Source organism: Populus euphratica, unplaced genomic scaffold (genome assembly GCF_000495115.2).
Source record: "Populus euphratica unplaced genomic scaffold, PopEup_1.0 scaffold679.1, whole genome shotgun sequence".
In the NCBI taxonomy this organism is placed as follows: Eukaryota; Viridiplantae; Streptophyta; class Magnoliopsida; order Malpighiales; family Salicaceae; genus Populus; species Populus euphratica.
Window position 1 is genome coordinate 110,952 of NW_011500553.1, and position 15,504 is coordinate 126,455.

General features: G+C 32.8%; 2 protein-coding genes across 4 annotated transcripts; one reads left to right on the plus strand and one right to left on the minus strand.

Moving 5' to 3' along the window:
- Positions 1-1,932: 1,932 nt before the first annotated feature.
- Positions 1,933-5,137, plus strand: LOC105115357 (HD domain-containing protein 2-like). Of its 3 annotated transcripts, none has more exons than XM_011012211.1 (8): positions 1,933-2,241; positions 2,353-2,477; positions 2,552-2,700; positions 2,784-2,863; positions 3,162-3,198; positions 3,570-3,611; positions 4,579-4,679; positions 4,826-5,137. In XM_011012211.1, the coding sequence occupies exons 1-7, from the start codon at positions 1,999-2,001 to the stop codon at positions 4,647-4,649; spliced, it is 747 nt and encodes a 248-aa protein (XP_011010513.1). In that variant the 5' UTR covers positions 1,933-1,998; the 3' UTR covers positions 4,650-4,679; positions 4,826-5,137. The 3 variants fall into 3 exon arrangements, with proteins under 3 accessions (XP_011010513.1, XP_011010514.1, XP_011010512.1); XM_011012212.1 differs by having other exon boundaries at positions 4,846-5,137; XM_011012210.1 differs by having other exon boundaries at positions 4,579-5,137.
- A 146-nt stretch (positions 5,138-5,283) lies between these two features.
- LOC105115358 (cinnamoyl-CoA reductase 1-like) lies at positions 5,284-7,694 on the minus strand. The gene is made up of 6 exons (XM_011012213.1): positions 7,506-7,694; positions 7,263-7,420; positions 6,969-7,157; positions 5,971-6,124; positions 5,675-5,867; positions 5,284-5,588 (listed from the first exon to the last, which is right to left on the minus strand). The coding sequence occupies exons 1-6, from the start codon at positions 7,627-7,629 to the stop codon at positions 5,507-5,509; spliced, it is 900 nt and encodes a 299-aa protein (XP_011010515.1). The 5' UTR covers positions 7,630-7,694; the 3' UTR covers positions 5,284-5,506.
- Positions 7,695-15,504: the final 7,810 nt, after the last annotated feature.

Below are 15,504 nucleotides of genomic sequence, written 5' to 3' on the forward strand. Positions count from 1 at the left end.
CCACTAATAGTATATCAAACAAGTATAGTATAAACTCTTATTATTGAATTGGAAACCACACTCAAAGGAGGTTCCAATCAGATTATATATTGTTAACATGATTACATTAGTCATCTTATTCAATTAATGCTAATACTTGTAAATCTCGTCAAGCATTCATAATTATAACTTATGTTAACAACAAATCAAGTTCCTTTCATAGCTCAGGTGTCGGTTATACCATACATTATGGGCTATGAAAGTGCCAAGCATTTGTTGTACCAAGTGTTATACAACATAAATCAAGATTAATCATTTAACAAGCAAAGTATTAAAGAGTGAACAAGATAACAAATATAAAACATGTTAGTATCAAACATTAAAGTCCATATTAAGTTTACATTATACTTATTCTTACACCATTAGTGTAACCTTTTCACCTTGACATAACTAACTTAGCTAGACATAATGAAAGAAAGCAAAATAGATAAACAAAATAAGAACATAAAAGTTAACTAAGTAAAGGAAAGGAAATGAAAGGCATAAACTTAATATTAATGAAAGCAAAGCATAAACATTACAAAAAATACAAAGAGAGAAAGGAAGAGCATGATCTTGATCTGGAAACCAAGATGCCTAAATGCATGGCAAATGCCTCCTTTTATAGGCCAAAATTGGGAACTATTGATTTGATGACTAATTGATAAGTGGGTGGCCAACTTTTGACTTGGTGACAATCCTTATCTTCTCTTGTCTGCCCAAAACGTCATTGATAACGTCAAAATTGGAGCCAGTTGCAAACATGAAAGTTGTAGGCAATTGTCTCAGCTTTCTTGTGTAAAACATTCAACTCATTGGGACTTCTAGAACTCCAGATATGGCCAAAATACCGAACAGTGCTCGGGCTGGAAGACAGATTCGGGCTTCTTTGTTGTTGCTACAATTTGGACTTGATAATGGCCTTTTTAGATCTTGGGCTCCATATGAAAGTTGTAGGCCTATGTCTTACCTTTCCATCCATATAAATTGGACCTAAATCTGAGATATATAGCTCTAGATATGACCCAATTACCAAACAGTGTTCCGGTTTGGATTGCACCGACATCTCTTTTCTAAGTTTGACCATCTTTTTATCCTTGCAATTTAAGTTCTTCAAGTCATCAATCAATCCTTTTATTTATATGATAGGCCTGCATTAAAAATAGACATTTTACCACAAATTATAGGTATCTTATATTATTAGATATATTATTATAAAATATGCTTTGGTTAAGGAGTTATTGATACTTCAAGTGCAAAATGATGATATAAAACTATGATAAAAATACACTTTTAAGTACTAATCATTTATCATTAAAGAAAGAAAACTTATGCAATACGTCTTATGATGAATGACGTGAACATACAAAGCTATAATAAATTTTATCTTTTTCATCATAATAATGAACACATTACCAAGAATTGATATACCCTACTAAGATATAAAAAGATCAATTGTTAAGGGTTACTTATAATAGTTTGCTAGGAAAGAAATACAACCCAGAAAGAAGAAAAGGTTGGTGCATACCATAATGTATTTCTAAAAATCAAATAATTTTCAAGAATTATACCTCCATTTACATAACAAAATTACTTAATATGTTCAATAAAAAAAGAATATTGTCTCTTTTAAAAGAAATCATTTATAATTTTATCCAAAATCTCTATTAATCTTAAACTGACTTTAATCCTAAATAACATGGACCCCATATTTCTATATGCTCCAAATCTAAATGACTGAATGTTGGACCACCAATCAGTGTATTTCTAAACCGATAACGCAAAGTTAAAGTATTATCTCTTGGACGCGTGGACGATCCAGATTTAATCAATACAAACCCATTATGGAGTGTGGTATATACGGATTTGTCTGTCTGTCTTTTCCTCTTTTTCAATTTTTTTGGGTTAAAGAAAATACTGCACAGTATTATTATAAACAATTTCCAAAAAATAAAAAATAATAGGAAAAGAAATCCAAAAATGGGAAGTGGAAGCCGAAATTTACTCTGTAAATCGTCATCATCCGCGCTACTCTTCCTCGCACCGTCTTTCACTTCAGCTCAACTCCGTTTCAATTCCTTCACTCCCTCCAAACTCCGCCGTATGGCCACCCAACCTTCCTCCTCTCCCTCTTCCCTCACCACAAACGGCACCGCTTCTCCTTCTCCTTCGCCCTCTCCTTCCTCCACGATTGATTTTCTCTCTCTTTGTCACCGCCTCAAGGTGAGAACTGAGAATCAAAATAAATTGATAAATGTTCATTAACTGGCTCAAAAATTGTTGTTCTGTTTGCATATGCTATAATTTTTTGTTTTGATTTTTTGAAATAAATAGACTACGAAGAGAGCAGGATGGGTAAAGAGGGGCATAAAAGGACCAGAGTCAATATCAGATCATATGTACAGAATGGGATTAATGGCTCTGATTGCTCCTGATATTCCCGGCATTGATCGTGACAAGTTAGTATTTGTTTCTTGGTTACTGCTTGCATTTGATAGTTTGTGGTAATTATTATTATTTTCTGTTTTTTCAGATGTATAAAAATGGCGATAGTTCATGATATCGCTGAGGCAATTGTTGGAGACATAACGCCTTCGGATGGGGTTCCGAAGGCTGAAAAAAGCAGAAAAGAGAGGGAAGCATTGGAGCATATGTGCAAATTGCTTGGTGCAGAGTCAAGAGGTTGTAGTTTGTTTTATTGCTATATTTTCTTTTTGTTTGTGTGATTGTTCAATGGCGAACCAATTGATTTTGTGAATTTGTAGCCAAGGAAATGAGTGAGTTGTGGAATGAGTACGAGGAGAATACGACACCAGAAGCAAAAATTGTTAAGGATTTTGATAAGGTATTAGCTTTTATTAATGTCTTTGTTGTGGGAGTGTTTCGAGATTTTGTTAATGTGGAAATTGTGTTGTATATTGTAAAATTCTGTACAAGAAACAATCTGCTTGGAAGGAATATCAAATAAGGAATCTATGATGTAGCTTAAGAATCATGATTTTGATTCATTGCACGGAAAATTCCAGTGTCAAACTAGAATGTCATATGTGCTGTGTTAATGGATGAGTTGTTTTTGATCACTGGTACTTTTAAGGAATTAACGGATGGTCTGATTCTGCTCTTTTCCTTTTGTTTCTACCTAGGTGGAGATGATCCTTCAAGCTTTAGAATATGAAAATGGTGAGGCTTCTTTTTTCCCTTTCCTTCATGTATTCATAAGTGCATAGTTGTATCAAGCACCTGCTTATTGTTTATAAGGATCTGGAAATTGTTTTGGATAAAGCCTGTGTCTTGTTCTTACAGTTATATGGCCTTCTTTTGCGTAGCAGTCTGTATTATAGGGTCAAATATTCTTCTGTATTTAAAATACGAGTAGCCCGGATGTAGTTGTCTTATGTTGTGCATGCATCTCATAACCATTTGCCTATTGTATGGATATTATTTAACATTGTAGCCCTTTCTTTGTAGTATTTCACTATATTATTATTTGCAATGGGTTAAAACCTAAAAAAAATAAAATGGAAACTGAAGTCATATCTGGTTTTCTGCAGAGCAAGGGAAAGACTTGGAAGAATTTTTCCAGTCAACCGCTGGTATGTAAATTTCTGAGCTCATATTCTGGCTGTTTAATGGAGGATTCAATTTTTCTGAGAAGAGCTAAATCTAATTCCAAGCTAACCTGGGCAATGTTGATAGCAAATACAACCTACTTGCATATGCTAGTACCATTTCTTTTTTTTTTTGTTACGTCAAATTTCTTCATGGACAAAAGAAAATTAAGGAGTATTCATTTTTTCGGTGAACTAGAAGTAAGCATTGATGCTGTAAGAATCTAGTAAAACAATTGTTTTTCTGAAGGGAACCTCTAATATTATTGGTAAGGTCTGAGGCAACAGTTACCTTAAGATAAAAAACTTCTTGATATTTGGGTGTTGTTTAAAGAAGGCCTAGGTTTATATATTGGTCGGGGTTTGAAAAGTTGAAGGTTTGGGCAAGAACATACGAGTCAAAAAATTGGTTGCTGGATCAGTGGTTTAATAGCAAAGCAAAGGGCTTAATTAAAGTGGTAATGTGGAGGACCCAGCTGACCCGTAGAAATCTGAAGCAGTTTGCAGTAATAAACAGTTATCCATAAATAAAATTTCATAACCTACGTCGCTGGAGGACTAAAGACTTTGAGGAAAATGCAGACTGGGCATTTATTCAATGATCAAATTTTCCAATGCGGCTATGTTTATTTTTTGGGAGTGTAGGTGTTACTTTAATGTGCACAGTGTTCCCTTTCGTGGCGCCATGTTATCATACTTCAATGCATTTCAGTTTTGGCTTCATCTAATGCCTCAGGTCTTAGAAAAAGAAGAGAGAATCGTGTCTTAAAAATAAGAAGGGATTGAAATTGTAACATTCTCAAAACTCCACTGCTTTTATATTATAACGTGAATTCCAGGTCTTGCACACATGCGTTCATGTTGGGGATAAAAACGTAGTGTTGGGGATAAAAACATGTGTTATTTGTCGCAGCCTTCAGGGCCTTAGCAATTCTTTTCAAAAAATTTGCAGGGAAGTTCCAGACTGAAGTGGGGAAAGCATGGGCCTTAGAGATAGCATCAAGAAGAAGAAAGGAACGCTAGTTTCTAGCTTTGAGATTTTCAGATGTTCAGGTAATTGTTTTGTTTCCTGGACCTTGAATTGTCTAATTAGATCCGGGGGATTGATTAGATTTGGAAAATCATCTCCATAGTTTCCCGTGGTCTTATTGCTTAAAACATCTTCAATCAAGATTCTACAACCTAAACATTTGTTTCAGTTTGACCAATAATAATGCAGGGCCTACATTTTCCTCCCATTTATCCCACCTTAACCTCCATGAATTGCGCTAGCGAGAAGCAGCTGAGGAGAGAAATCGTCCACCTCATGGTTTATGCCTACCCAGCATGGGAGAGGCCAAGATTTCTGGTTACAGCGCTGAATGTGTTGGCACAAACATGCACTGACTTGTTCTTGTGATTGGATGAGGCATGAGCAAATGCAATTTATTTTTTCTATATGATTTCTTTAGGGTTCCAGCATGAATTAATTACTTCCTATATCGGGAAATTCACTTTCCAACCTTGTTCAAGTGGAGGACAGAAGCATTATTTTGTGTCAGTGTCAAAAAAGCTGATCGAGTCTCCTTTAAACCAGGTGTCAAGTTTAACATGCAGGCAGCGAGGCTGCCATCGAAGGAAGCCACCCTTACCTCCTATAGTAGTAGAATGCTGCAACTAGCCATCAATTTCATATCTAGATTGTGAATATTTTTTTCAAGCTGATCAACCATCAAATACACTTCCTACATGATTCCAGTCAAATAACTAGAAGATGTACACACTCCATGATCACAAAGCAGGCGGAAAACTTTACTTTTTACAAACAAAGGCAGGCAAAAAAAAAACCAGAATGATGCAGGCCCGGCCTGAACTCGACCTTGCCTTGCCCATGAACAAGTCTATGCAGCACCCTCGACCAGCTTGTTCAACTTCCTTGTCCTAAGCCTCTCAGCGTGCACTTCATTACCTTGGCATTCAAACCTGTAGATGATTAATTAAAGCGCAAAATGAGCCCAAATTGGTCAATCTTTTGCGTCAACAGAAGCCCTTCATTTTATTACAATTACCTTGGCGGTAATGATATTAAAGGGTTCAGGCTTTGTTCAAACTTGACAGCTTCTTCCTCGGTAGTGACCGTCTGATTGAAGCAGAAGTATCGGCCACATGTGGACCGATCCTGGAAAGCTCGAATATGAACATCAGCCAGGAAGTTCACATCTACATAGGCCAGAACCCCATTTTCATACATTTGAGCTGCCCCTGTTACATGTTTGGTGGCTTGAGGATCATTTCAGAATCTTACAGTAAGATGCCGCTTTTTTTTTTTTTTTTTTAATGAATATGTCGTGCCATACATGTTTACCTCTGAGGTATGACATGGTTGATAAAGGGTTCTGCTGAGAGACACCAGGACCCAGAACTAGGCCGGCATTTATGGAAACCATGTTAAGCATACGGTCCATGGCTAAAGCCCAAGCAGCCTGTTCAGAGAGAGTCTTTGCCAGGGCATGCCATAACTGTAAATTAAACATGAGATGGCAAAAGATGTAGTTATAGTAGCTATCCACATAAATAAATAAATAAATCCGAGTGAATAATTTTTTAATCCCAATGCTTTCAGCAATATAATAACTAGAAAAATACCTTATTACTGATATGTTTCTTTTAATTAATATATCTCAAGAGGGTATTTTGGGAAGAAAAACATCTAAATTGGTGACAAATTCAGCACTTCATTGTTACCAAAACACTCAAGGAAAGGGTTAAGGTATAGACAAAAATACAATCATAAGAACGTGATATTGAGTTTTTCAAACCAGAAGAACTAACTAACTAGTTTGCCGAGAAAACACGAGGAAGAAACAATAATTTACTCAATAGTAAAGATCATTAGAGCTTGGTTATTAAACTTTATGAAGTCGTTTTCAAAGCAATATAGAGTTAATCATAACTTAATCTCTTTAGTTTTATCAAAATATATTAATTATTTTATGAATTCTTAAGACTTAATTAAATAGTCTTCTTACCACTCTTAGCTACGCTTAATTTAGTATTACTTATTCTGAGAAATTTATTACTTTCTCATCAACCTTCTCATATAATCTTTGATTAGTTTGATCTTTCAAAGTTTAGAAAAAACAAAGTAATGTGAAATTAAAATGAGCTGAGCAAAATTTAATGTGTTTTTCAAACTTGAGAAGAAATGAAAATGAGTTTCGGAGGTATGGGAAATTGTGAGTAGAAGGAGTTCATCATCATCACAAGTCTATAATTTCAAGGTGCTCGCTAGTGGAGAAAAATGATAAATAGAGGCATTAAGCACAATCAAGATAGATAGTAAAATCTTGCAGAGATCCAAACCTTCAATTTCCTGCAAAATTCTTGATCACTCCAAGACCTCTCGTCTACATCCTTCTCTGAACAAATGCTCTCTTTCCATATCGCTGCAGTTAGTGAAGAACTGAATATAATCTTTTCAATGGTATCGGTCTGTGCGCAAGCCTCCGCTACATTGATGGCTCCTCTAATTTCCGAATCAACCATTTTTTCCTGCCCAAATTAACCATGAAAACAATCACTCCTAATCACAAAATGTAATTACTTTGAGAAGCAATGGATAAGCTAGCAAGTCTATTAGACAATTAATCAACATACATCGTAGCCGTCTCTACTGTCCAAGCAGCAGAACATAGCAGAGCAACCCTTCAAAGCAATTAGAATGCTATGGTAATCCAAGACATCGACTTCAAATACCACCAATCTTTCCTCCTCTCTCCCCATGCCCCTTATTTCCTTCTCTATCTCAGTCTCTCCTGAACAAAAACCACCCAAAACAGAAAAACTGATTAACAAAATCATCAAAGACAGCAGGTAATTATTATGAAGATAAGCACTTGCCGTTGTTCTTTTGTATGGCTGCATGAACCGTGTATCCTCTACTCAACAGCCCCTTAAGGATCCAAGAACCCACATAGGTTGAGGCATCAAGAACACAAACTGAGGGTAGCTCTTCAATATCCATTCTAGCTTTCTCTCGATTTTCTTTCTGTTGATGTTTCTTTGCTGCTAGCTAGCTCCTCCTTTAATGAGCTTTTATATATACACATGTAGCCATGTTTATGGGAGAATGTGAAGGTGAGAGAATAGAAGAAGAGTTGGTGAACTATTTTCCTACACGTTCCCATCTACTCACCATCTTTTCGCTTGAAAGACCTTCCTATGTTTCGATTTCATCAAGGGTAAATTGCACGAAAACCCTCGAATTCTTCGGTAAAAATGCTATTAGACGTCACTGAATTATAAGTTTTGTACAAGTTAACTTTGTTCTTTAATTAGTCAATAATGCTAAGGAAGGAAGGGTAGGTTTTCGAAGTCCCTGAAATTGAGCGTTCATGTGTCAAGAGTGTGTCTAGACGTGGAATGCTAGTTAAAATATAGCTTGTACATAGGTAGTTAAAGAAAAAATTATTGTACATTCAAAAAGGTTTTGTTATATCTTATAATACGAGGAAAATCAAATTAATATATTTGAATATTGAAGAAAAGATTTAGAAGAAAAGCCATAATTGTTTTTTATTTATTTTTGAAATTCATTAATTTGAGATAATCAATTACATTTTTAAAATTAATTAATATAATAATTATACATGATATTTTTTGTCAAATTATTCAAATAATCTGAATGAAAAGTTACTTTCTAAACTTTATATACATATTAGTATGAAGAAGTATGCCTCTAAACTTTACATATATATTGATATAAAAGGATGTTATTTTATTTATAAATACAAGTTTGATATTGATAGAAAAAAACAAGAAGTATTTTTTTCTCTTTCTAATTTTTTACTATAAATTCTTTGTTTATGTTTATCAAAAACAAAATAGAATTTTTTAATAAATTTATAGAAGTTATTGTCTGTAAATTTAGGTTTTACTTCTAAAAGTATATTGCTTTAACCATACAATAAATAAATATAATGAAAATAATTAATATCTTAAATATAATAATTTTCATGCCTCAAAGTATATTTGTTATACCAATTGAATTACATGATTTTCTCCTTGTTTTATTGGGTTTAATAAATTAAAAAGCATCGTTTAATTTAAGTAGGTAGAGAACGTGAATTTGTGTTTCGGAGGAATCTACTGATGTTGAGGTTGGACAGGTAAACATGCTCTGTTGTCACGAGTTTTATGTGGAATAATATTTGGTAATCGCCGACCATGGGCTCTGCAGATAGCTAGCTGGGTGATAACAATACAAGGCGACATGTGGGCATGAAACTTGTTAAGAAACCTTGAGTCATTGAGTTCTGTTCACTTTGAGCACGCATCATACTTCACCACTAGGAGAAACTTGATTGACTTTGCCTTTTCCAAATGTTAGTATCTTGCATGCCTCGCCTCATTAATTACTTGCGTGGGAGCAATTTGATTATGTTATTAAAGCTTAGGGTTAGTTTGAAAAATCAACTCCTGAAGATAATATTGAAGGCGGGCATGCAAGGTTGCCACCCTTGGACAAGGTTTCCATGGAAGGAAGAAGGGTTTGCGTGCGGAAACAAGGTGGAAGAAATAACGCACCAGAAAGTAGCCGTTCCCTAGAGGAGGAGAAAGCTTTATGCTTTTGAAATTTTGGTTAACCACGAACCTAACGGTTTGAAGGAGTCCTTTGCAGCCGTCATTTATTACTTTGATATGGCCACAAGTAGGCGATCCACTCGTATTTCATTGACTTATGTACCTGTTGACCTCATAATCCACAGCTTTGTTGATGTAGTTTAGACGTAGAGTACTACTGTATAGCAGGTATTATACATCATTATGCGAACTAACAATTCAACAGAAGATTTCATGACCCTCCACCCAACTGAAAAGGCGTTCCAGAAACCCAAAGGAAAAAAAAAAAAAAAAGAGAGAGGCAAATCATCGAGAATGAAATTAATGAACCTCTTTCTGCATGAAATCATAATTCAGTGCAATAGAAATTTGCATCAAACGTTGTTATAACCTGCTTCCAAGCAATCTAATTTCAAGGATGATGAGCTACATATATTTACCTGATAGCATCCAGAGGACATCGAATGATGATGCTCAAGCCACCAGGCCCATTGCTGGAGAAGAAGGGGTTTGCAGATCACTCAAATTTCCGATATCTTAAAGGCTACAGTACATACATGCATGCAAATTTAGGAAATAAAACCTTTTTTCGTATTTATGTCCACACCAGATTCCTTGTAAAGTCACATATTACGCATTTAGAAAAAAAAACACAACTAGAATGGAAGGTAAATTCTCTAGCCATAGACACATTTTTCTATTCACTGCTATACTGTAATGTAAAGATGCTTTTTTTTCTTCTAAACAAATTCATAAGTCTTGGTTTTGGGATATTTTGTATTTTTATATAATTTATTAGTCATTTAATGATCATACAGAGGTATATCTTTTCTCAAAAAATTTAAACATTTAAATGGCTTAAATATTATTTCTAGTTTCAAAAATATTAAAACCACTAATAAAGGGTATTTTATTTTTTAAAATACATTGAAAAGTCCACTTTGCACTTGCAAAAAATGAATCATGGAGCTAGGGGTCTTTTCATTTTTTCAAACAAGTTTTGTTGTAATCTCATAAGCAATTGGATATTTTTATCTTGAAGTTCTAATCTTTTAATTAATAAAGCTTTTAATGCGTGTTTATCACACTTTAGTGCATGAGTGGTGTTTGTGACTTTTGAAAAATACGTGTAGTGTCTTCTAATGGCTAGATAAGCCCTTCTAATGTTGCGTGCGTGGTTGCAAGTGAGGTGATTGATTTGTAACTGTTGGATCTTTTTTTTCCTCTCTTTTCTTTTAAAAAATACAATCTATCCTATTTTTAGTATTTTAATTTTTATCTTTATTTTTTTAATTTTTAATTTTTGACTCTTTTATAGATTTTTTTTCAAGTAGTTTTTTTATTTCTAATCTAACATATTTTATTTTTTCAATTTGGTTCTTATTGTTTTGATTTATAATATTTTTTCTTTGTCTTTTTATGAAAGTTTCATTTATTTTCAATTTAATTCCCAATTCTAACTTGTTGTTTATAATATTCTTCAATTTGATCTTTCTTTTTTTAATTTTTTACTTGGCTCTTTTGTCAAGGTGTTGATAATTTTCAATTTCATTGTTCAATCTATATTTATTGTGTTTTTGTTTTTTTTTTCTAAACTAAATGGTGGGTTTACTCGGGTTAATTCGGACAATTCTATTTTTTTTTATTTTATAAAAATGATATCACTTTGAAAAAAATAAAAATAAAAAGGTCAACAAGTTTGACTAGATTTTATCTGGGTTGAATAGGTTGCCAATTAACCTGATGTTTTGACCGGATCAACCCGCATCAATTGTCCACCTATTTTTTAAAAAACTTAGTTTGGCCTAGGACCCGGATTACTTGGGTCATCCGTAAAACCACTAGGTCAGGTTAAGTTTTAAAATAGTAATTTATCATATTATCGCAATCTCATTGTCTAAGCCACATGTTTAGAATGTTAATGCGTGTTGACATTTTGTTTTCAATGTTTTTATCATATATTTTCTATTTTGTCCTTAGTTTTTTTTTTTTATGATTTTTTTTCCTTGGCTTTCTTATAGAATTTTTATTATTTTTTAATTTTATCATTCAATTCAAATTTATGATATGTTATTTTTTACAATTTAGTTCTGATTCTTTTGTTTTTTTTTCCTATCAATGTTATTATTCTTTTCAATTTAACACTTGTTGTTCTCTAATTTATTTTTTTATTTTGATTTTAACTCTAATTTTTTAATTGCTATTTTTTTCGAATCTTTTTATGTGATTTTTTTTAATTTTGTTTTTCAGTGTTTCATTTCTTAGGGATTGGACTTCACAGTTTTTCCATGCTACTTATAGTATGATGACATGGATCACATAATTAAAAAGTTAATTGAGGTGGATATTTAAAAAGTTAATTGAGGTGGATATATTTTTTCTTAATTTTTTTTCTAATTTTGTCATTCAACATTATTTTTTATTAAAAAATTTAGTTTTGATGTTTGCTTCAATTTCTTTTCTATAAGGTCTTATTCTTATGACCTAAAACGTGAGTTTGACGGATTAACCTACACTAACTTGCCTTTTTATCCACAAATTATATATTTATTATATTAGTTCAGGTTGATTCACACTAATTTTTTTATTTTTATTTTTTATTTTATATTTAATTGATTGAGAATTAAACATCATTTTTTGCTATTAAATAAAGGTTATTTTCCTTGTTTATAATTTTTTTTGTGATTTTTTATCTATTTGCAATTGTTACTTCTTCTTTTTTTACATGTTATTTAAATAAAACCAATTTATTTCACTAGTAAAAACCATAACCCGGATTATTAGATTTTTCTTCTTTAAAACACCCCCAGCAGCTTAACATTCTTTAAGGAAAAAAGTAGTAGAGGTAACTATAGGAATCTGACACGGGTACAGTGACAACTAACAAACATCAGGGAAAAGAATCCAACGGTGTATTCCAAGTTGCAGATCAAGGCACAAATCTTAGTTAACATATATATATATATATATATATAATTGGTTCTCGGTAATAAATAATCATAAATTAAAGATGACAGCACTTTGACATGCCTTGCAGATCATCGCATAATGCACCAAATTGCAATGCAAGGTCACAATCCATCTGCATAACTGGAACTATAACAAAACAAGACCACAAATTCTACCAACAACTACAGTAACAGGCCAAATAATTAGCTTTATTTAGAAAATTATGAACTGCCCGAGAGTGTTTCAACTGGGCACATTCTGTTCGTAAGAGATTGCAAATAATGGAAACTGCAGAAGCAAGAACAGATTTTAAAGAATATATTATTGTAGACCTAACTACGATGGAGGGCGGCACTCTTCTCCGGGTTCAAGAAAGTCACCTAATCTCATTGCAACGTCAAACTACCAACTCCTCACATACATAGGGGCATGTTCTGCATCTTCAGGTGCAACCACAGAAGAAATGATCCTGTGTACCTAGTCCCTACCAGAATAACAAAAAGGTTGATGTCATGTCCTCATCATGCATTGTCTGAACAAACTTAAGAGTTATCATCCAAATACGTGAGTCAGATGCTTAAAATTGCCAAAACCAGCCCCAGATAACCATGTTGAAAATGAAAATCTATTGGTTCTTGAATGACCTTGATGTATACTAGGAAAATAAAAATCACATTATAAGCATAGAAGGAGATAGATATTTCTGGATGGAATTTGACAAAAAACAAAAACCAGAGATTTGTTCAAGAGATCACAATGCATAATTGCTATCTATAAAGTTACGTGAGAAATGTCATGCTCCTTGTTCTTTATCTATTCTGATTTGGGTTCCCCAAAACGAAAAGTTCCCAGGTGCAAAATGCTAAACTTTCAGCTTCTCTGCCTATATATATATATATAATTCGAGGTCACCAGTCTTTAGAAGATGTCTTGACAAAGTGCTTCACCTCATACAGATAGATACAAAGGAGACTGGTGAAGAAAAGTACGTGGCAAGGTGCTAAAAGCAGAGACGTGACCTGGAAAGAAGAAAATATTTCTTTTCTCCAGAATTGAAATCTAGCATCATTCCCCCAATGGAACAGTCTTGAGTGACAATCACATCCACAAGAAAGATGATGGGACATCTAGATCCAACATTTAGCAGAAAAATAATAAGTTCTATTCCTTAGGACAGAAAACAAAAACAAGAAATACAATCTGTTTCTGAGTTCCGACAACCCTGCATGACTTATAAAATGAAATGTAACATATGGTGAGGCAGCCATGTACACAGCATCCAGGATAGAATGAAGAAAGCCTCAAGTTAGCACACAGAACACCAATATACTGCAATATACTGTCATTTTCTATTCATTAAGGAAGAGAAAAATGAAAATTTTTCTGAAGAAAATGTGAGCATACCTTCACATGATGTGGCATGATCTTGATATGAAAAGTTACATGAAGCCATGCTTCACGCGGATAGAGCAAAAAGTTCTCAGGCTTGCTTGTATAGACATCTGCATATTGATGGATGTGGTATGCAAAATCTGATTCTTGATCTGTGCCAGTTAGGAAAGTTGCTCCAAAAGACTTGTTAATCATTTCTTTCATCTTCTCACTTGCCTTCAGCCTCTCAATATGCAAAAGCTGATTTCTTCTTTTTTTTTTTCAAGGAAAGTTGTGCAATTTCACTAGAGAGACTTAGTTAATTATTTTTAAGGTAAATTGTAAAATTACACTAGAAAAACTAAGTTTATCTCTTCTTTGAAAGATTATGAGATCATTGCTTTAAAAAAATATCATGTCAATCCTATCATTAAAGATTTGTGTAATTGCACTAAGGAGACTTTAGATCTATCCATTTCAAGATAACTTATGCAAGTGTACTAAGGAGATTGAGCTAATCCATTTCAAGATAAATTATGCAATCATGATATAAAGATTAAATCTATCCCATCATTGGAAAGTTATAAGGTCACTACATTAGATATTATTTAAATAAAAAAAGATATTGTTATTGTGAATAATTTAATTCATATATAAAAAAATTACATTCTTAATCTATGATTATGATACATTTTTATTGCCCATTTAAGACATGATAATAGTCTTGATAACATTTCTATTGAGATCATTATTTCAACTCCAAAAGAGAAGATAAGAGAGTTTCTCTAGTTGATGTCTTATGGATGGTTAATAAACAAACTTCACATGCTTTATGGTTTGAACCAACTTTCCACCTGTACTTGTTGAAAGCTTTTTAAAATCTGAAGGCTCTAATTGTGTTCGTGAAGTTGAAAAATACATCATCTAAATTTAATTGTCTCATTAAGCCCATGAGTAAGTAAAAAAACCATACCAACATAGGGCGATTAAATTGTTACATATCCTTTTCATTTTTATTAAAGAATTGTTGAAGCTTTAATGGAACAAATATGCTAACAACCGTAAAAAGGATCGTAACATATCTCATTTCAGGAGTATTTTGATTATCTGTATTTGATAGTGATTAGAAATGTTGATAAACCAATTTTGAAAGAAATATCCATGACTTTTTTGTTAGTTTGTCATAGATGGTGTCATTAATGATGCGCTAAAAAATCCAAGTAACTTAAGGGCAAGGTTTATATTTTGGATAATTGGTTAATCTTTTGATTTTGATAATATGATCCATCATTTCTGGCCAAGGTGATTGGTATTTGGTGTCTGATACCTGTAAAAGGTCTCATTTGATGAATTTGAAAACTTTCCAATGCTTAAATAAGCATCTTTTCAAAAGAAAATACATTAATATTTTAAAAAGACTCTAAAATAAAATGTGCTACAGAGAATGGAGATTCAAAACCTTATTTTCTAAGGATTCAATAGGTTTTAATATCCAGCCTTACCTTTTTCTTAATCATTTCCCTCCTCTTCTACGTGAGATAAACACAAAACTCTAACTTAATCAAAGGAAGAATATTTTTCACTTAATTAAATTTTAAAATATATTTGACTTAATTATATCATTAAACTAATATATGGTTGAACTTTATGTTTGGTTGAGTCCAAAGATATTAAGTTTAGTAAATTACTAGACTTATACATAGACTCAACACTTAACTGAGTTCAAAGATACTATATTTAATGGGTCATTAGATCTATATATATATATATGTGTGAGTTCAACACTTGACTGAATCTATAAGTATTGAGTTATTGAGTTATCATTTACTCTTTAATTTTTCTAAATAAAAATTTAAATAAAAAATAAAGAAAAAACATGATTAATCCATCAATTAATATAATATGTATACTCCAAGATAAATAATAAAGAGCGAAAGAAAATCTAGAGCTTACTCGC